This window comes from Phalangium opilio, unplaced genomic scaffold (genome assembly GCF_054372755.1).
Source record: "Phalangium opilio isolate 3A_F unplaced genomic scaffold, DU_Popi_V2 ptg000200l_1, whole genome shotgun sequence".
Taxonomy (NCBI): domain Eukaryota; kingdom Metazoa; phylum Arthropoda; class Arachnida; order Opiliones; family Phalangiidae; genus Phalangium; species Phalangium opilio.
Window position 1 is genome coordinate 331,534 of NW_028324213.1, and position 5,379 is coordinate 336,912.

General features: G+C 33.4%; 1 protein-coding gene across 1 annotated transcript; it reads left to right on the forward strand.

Annotated features, from left to right (window-relative positions):
• The first annotated feature begins 3,061 nt into the window (after positions 1-3,061).
• On the forward strand, positions 3,062-4,925 carry LOC149621753 (uncharacterized). The gene is made up of 7 exons (XM_089853613.1): positions 3,062-3,121; positions 3,184-3,369; positions 3,430-3,492; positions 3,550-3,813; positions 3,873-4,426; positions 4,488-4,544; positions 4,604-4,925. Exons 1-5 carry the CDS (start codon positions 3,069-3,071, stop codon positions 4,147-4,149), a joined length of 843 nt encoding a protein of 280 aa, XP_089709739.1. The 5' UTR covers positions 3,062-3,068; the 3' UTR covers positions 4,150-4,426; positions 4,488-4,544; positions 4,604-4,925.
• The last annotated feature ends 454 nt before the right edge of the window (positions 4,926-5,379 follow it).

Genomic DNA, 5,379 nt, shown 5'->3' on the forward strand with positions numbered 1-5,379 from the left:
CGAAAGTGAAAGTTAAATCCATTAAAGAATGATTATATTTATGCAATTCTTCAATAACTACGCTAATATATAATAACTTAAACAAATTAACAGTATAACTAACAGGTGTAATAATATATTTAATATGGGGGTTGTCATTGCATTGTCTGTTCTTTATAGTCAAACGAGTGTTGAATTCATACAAAAGTTTTATAATTGCAGTATTTAATACCGATTCAACACTCGCTTGATCGTGACACACATACCCTAAAACGTACGCTGCTCGATAACATTGATCAAGTTCATTAGGGTTGTATTTATGTAAACTTCCTAGTTTACATGCCGAACTACAAACGTAGCGTCCACAATCTCGGGTATTGATAGAGGTCCATTCGAACCATTCACCATTTCGTAAGTGGTAAGATACACTTCGGTAGTAAGATATTTTAACGATGTTGTTAGCGCACAAGTTTTTTAACATTTCGCGACGTACAAGTTGATTAATGACACGCTTCGATATTAGATTGTTTCCTTCAAACTTTTTACGATTGTTCTCAATTTCGATCAAACATAATGTACCTAATCGAGGTATCGCGTTTGCACCTTCTGATTTAATACTAATAGGTTTGCAACACACATAACTCGAAAACCGATGATTTATATTTTTACGCGATTCAATACCAAAAACGTTCTCCATTTTTGAATTTTTATTTCACCAAAAGGTGATGGTTCACTAACTCGTGAATTATAATTGACAGTGTTCTTTCTGGGGTTAAATTCTTCGATAGTAAAACGAAAAATTTGGAAAATTACGTTTTAAGATTTTATCTAGTTTTTCCAAGTCGTTGTTGAAATACGTTAAGTGGTCATTTTTAAACATTGTAATCATCGGGTTATAAAATACACCGCTAACACCTTTAAACGGATGATGACGGTGTACGAGAAAAGCAAACTTTCTTTTATAATTTTTAAAAGTGAATGTCAAGTCCATAAACGAAAAATTGAATTTGTTCAATTCCGTAATTGCAGAATATAAATACGCAAATTTCAAAAATACTACTGAAAAAGTAGTAGGAGTAAAGTTACCAACAAAAATCGATTGGTTTTTTACAATTAAAGGAGAGTTTAATTCGTATAAAAGTTTTATTATAGCGGTGTTAATAACTGCTTGAACACTATCACTGTCGTGACACACGTACTGGAAAATATAGGCTGCTTCATTCGAATGCTGACAACGCCACTGTTTTTTGGGATCGAATTTATGAATTCGACCAAGTTTACATTCTGTCGTAACAACGTGACGACCGCAATCTCTAGGATCGATTTGACACGACTCTATCCACGCGTGTGGCCAATTCAAACGCACGACCCTGCTTTCATATACGTTTTTTAACATTTCCCGACACACAAGCTATTCGATAGCGTACTTGGCAATTCTCTTCTTTCCACCAAATTTTTCACGATTATCCTCAATTGTGATTAAACATAACGTACCCAGTCGCGGTACTGCGGGCACAACATCAACATGGATACCAAGAGCTTGATTAAAAACGTAACTCCCGAATTGAGGCATAATTACCAATCCCAATCTTCACCTTCAAGTTCTAGGAAAGATGGATTGGCATTTTGAAAATCTTCGTAAGATTTATTGGTGGCATTCTTTGAAAAAATCACTTCAGACACGTTATCAATGGATACATTGTCACGAAAGTGACCGGTTTTACAAAAAGAGTATCGAACCTTAAAAAATGTATCCCTAAATCTAGACAGTGTATTTGATAAGGATGATTTAGAGTAATTGCCGAACCGTAAAGAATCGATTACAACACTAATATATAACAGCTTCAAGAAATTTGAGCTGAAGCTGTTAGATGTTGCGTAATTCTTGCGAAATGGGTTTTTATACGTCAGCGTAGAGTTGCATTCGTAAATGATTTTAACAATCGCCGTGTTAATTACTGCTTGAACAGCCTCACTGTCGTGACAAACGTATCCCAGAACGTAGGCCGCCTCTTTTCGATGTTGACAACGCCAGTTTTGTTTGTTATAGTACTTATGAATCCGACCTAGTTTACACTCCGTTGTAGGGATGTAAATACCACAATCAACCGTATCGATTTGACATAATGAGTCAACTGTACAGAAAGTGACCCAAGATAGTTCTACAACATAACTCTCCCGCTTGTTTTTCAAAATTTCTTCGCAAACGAGTTTTCTAATCACTGTGTGAGTTATTTTATACTTTCGCGCAAATTTCTGACGATTGTCTTCAATTTCGATTAGACATAACGTCCCTAACCGAGGTACGTTATTTTTACAATCATGTTCAATAATATTTTTTTCATTAAAATTGTACGAATAAATTTCTCTCATTTTTTGGGGAAGCTACACAAATAATAGTTTGGTTCCTCTTCACTGTCCCAGTATGAACACTCTTTTTCTTGACGTTGAGCTTTGTAACAAAACTGGTTACAATTGATACAAAAAAAACTATTGTCCAGAATCGCGTAAGCGTTTTCAATATTGGTGATTAAAACTTTACCGTATTGTTTATAAATGGCTTTTTTAAATTTTTCACAATTATTGTTAACGCAGTAATGAATTTCACCACCAATAGATGAGAAACTAGCAATATCGTCTTTTTCACAAAAAAGACAGTTTAGATCCTGACCACTCTGTAACTCAGTTTGGCCTGTGGTATTTAATTCCGAAAATTGTTTTTCATTCAAGTCTGTGAAAAGTAATAATATCTTATAAGAAACACGCACGTTGTGAGGGCCTCTTTTAAAATTATACATTTATAATATGCACCCTTCTTAAAACGACTGATAAATATTTTTCGATAGGGACGCTCATTAATATGGACCCTTCTTTAAAATCGTTAATACATAAAAAACCAACAGTTAAATATTTTTTCAAAGAAAACCAGGGATGACCTCGACGCTCATTACAAATTCCTAACTAGACTTCTTAAGCTAACAACCTTGAAAATTTCATATATAAACTGAACGGATTTCAAAGTTTCACATCATAACGCAAAAAACTTTAAGTTTGAAAATATCTTCAAAGTCTAGATTACTACTAGAAAAATGTGTCCAGCAAAATCTTTTGACTCAAACGCTGCTCAACCGGTTGAGGAATTGTAAGTTATTTTAGCTAGCAAGTTAAAATTATTTTTTAATACCAGATCTATTTTATATATAGCGCTCTACCCCAACTCTGGGATATCGATGATGAATTGGAAGTAGAACCAATCATCATCCACGAGGAGCATGATATCCCAGATGGCATGGAGGAGCAAATAAACGAATTAATCGCGAATTTTGATATGTTCGCCGAAGCGGACGACCCGGATGTGGTCTCTACCGAATCATCCTCGGATGAAGAAACGTAAGGTTTTAAATAAGTTTGAGGAATTGTAAGATACCTAACAAGAAATTTTTAAAACAGCGAAAGCGAAGAACTTTACAACGCAATGATTCAAGAATACCCATGCATGCAAATTGATTTAAAGTAAAGCAAAATAAATTATTATCTAAAAATTAATAAACTAATACATGATTTTTACAGTCTTAAATATCCCTATCCAACATTGTGTTCTTGTTGTTTTTCCACCGAATTTAATTCTCATGTCATTTTTCGTACTACTGAATCCCGCTATATTTTATACTTTTGCGCTAATTCTAACTGCCCTCTTTTCCAAACTATCATCTGCCTTACCTGGGATCAGTCTAATTTCTATCCAATTAACATTTTCCTAGATACGTTTTTCCTTTCTAAATATAAAGCATACCGGCTTCCCGAATACGAAAAAGATCTACAAATTGACTTAAAGTAAGTTGGAAATGAGTCTTATTGTATATAAAAAAACAAATTTTAATCTATTTTTATAGTTCTACCTACGATATTCCTACTCGCTGCCCTAATTGTTACTGCCGTTCTCCAAACCACTACACTATCAGGGAAACTGTCTGCGTTCCGGAACGACGTACAACTGTCTACAAGCTCTACTTCTGTCCTATTCGAGAGTGTCCTTTATATCAACATCTCATCTGCTTCTCCTATCATCAAAAATATTATCCTGTTCATATTTTAAATAATTCTCATTTCTGTTTTCTTATTGATCGTAGACGCTTACCTAAATTATTATCTCAAATTAATTCTCAATAAAAATATATATATTATAACGAAACTTGTCTCTTATCTTTTTATATTAAGCTTAAACACTCTATAAGAATCCCTCTCTCTTAAACAACCGTAGTGCCAAACATTGCTTAAAAAGTAGTTAACCTTGAGACAACGCCCAATAATAATTCTTTTGAAATAGTAGATATCTCGGGGAAAACTTTATCATTTTCTTTTAACGCTTCATCCGAGAAAGTCTTTTAAAAAACATGGGTCTCCCAGAAGATAATCCTCAGCCGCAGTTACAGGAGATGGACTCTCTGTAAGCTAAAAGTTTACTAGTTGTTTTTAAGCTTCTAGTTTCTTAAGAGTGTTTTTTATAGAACCCAAGTACCGTTAGAAATTACAGCAGCTTTAGCGAGAGAAAGGGCATCTGCAGGGTAAGTGATATTTTTACCATTAAAAAGTATAGTTAAGTAAAAGTAGCTATGTATTTTAGAATCTTCGAAACTCATTCATACGCATTCGTACCGTGTTGCGTTTGTAAAGGAAGAGAGGTTTCTGAAATCGATAGAAATATTACAAAGGCTTTCTATTGTAGAACTCTATCCTGTCCCCGATATAATAAGATAGTGGGTATTTGCATCCCCGTTTTTATGTTTAATATTCATTACCCCTGTCGCGGCCATCCCGATGATTTTAATACGGCATTTATGGAAATGTTTGATTATCCTTTAAATGTTTAACTCTTTTTCTAAAAAAAAATATTAACTTTTTCCAAATATATACCATTTATTATTGTTGTATTTTAATTTTACATGTTATTAAAAGATTTTTTAAAATTCAATTAAACAGTACGAAATCATTTGTTGAATGCTTAAAACACATTGAATATTTTGAGGATTACGTAAATTATTTTCGAAAGATTTTAACAGATCGGTTAAATTTAACGTGCTGCAAAATGCGTGTAAGGTAGTTTTATACTCGCGTTTAACATCCAATAGTTTTTTTTCAAAATCACCCAAAAGAATTCGAAAGGTGAGTAGCATATTTTTTATGAAAATTCTTTGATTAATAATAAAGTTAATATGGGTTGAAATAAACCCGTTCATGGGGTCTTGCATAATAAGCGTAAATACTTCGGGTTTAATTGTCACTGGAACGCTTTCGTCATATGTAAAGACAAGACCCAAATTCGTAATAGATATATAGATGTTTTGACAACGACAAAATTTAATTGACGATTTCTGCATACAGGCCGCGAATTCAGATTTA

Bases quoted from the DNA above. Each gene is read 5' to 3' on its own strand.
- LOC149621753 (XM_089853613.1), top strand. From the start codon at position 3,069: ATGTGTCCAGCAAAATCTTTTGACTCAAACGCTGCTCAACCGGTTGAG. The intron at 3,370-3,429 runs GTAAGGTTTTAA...TTTTTAAAACAG, and splicing joins TCATCCTCGGATGAAGAAAC to CGAAAGCGAAGAACTTTACA. The intron at 3,493-3,549 runs GTAAAGCAAAAT...TGATTTTTACAG, and splicing joins TGCATGCAAATTGATTTAAA to TCTTAAATATCCCTATCCAA.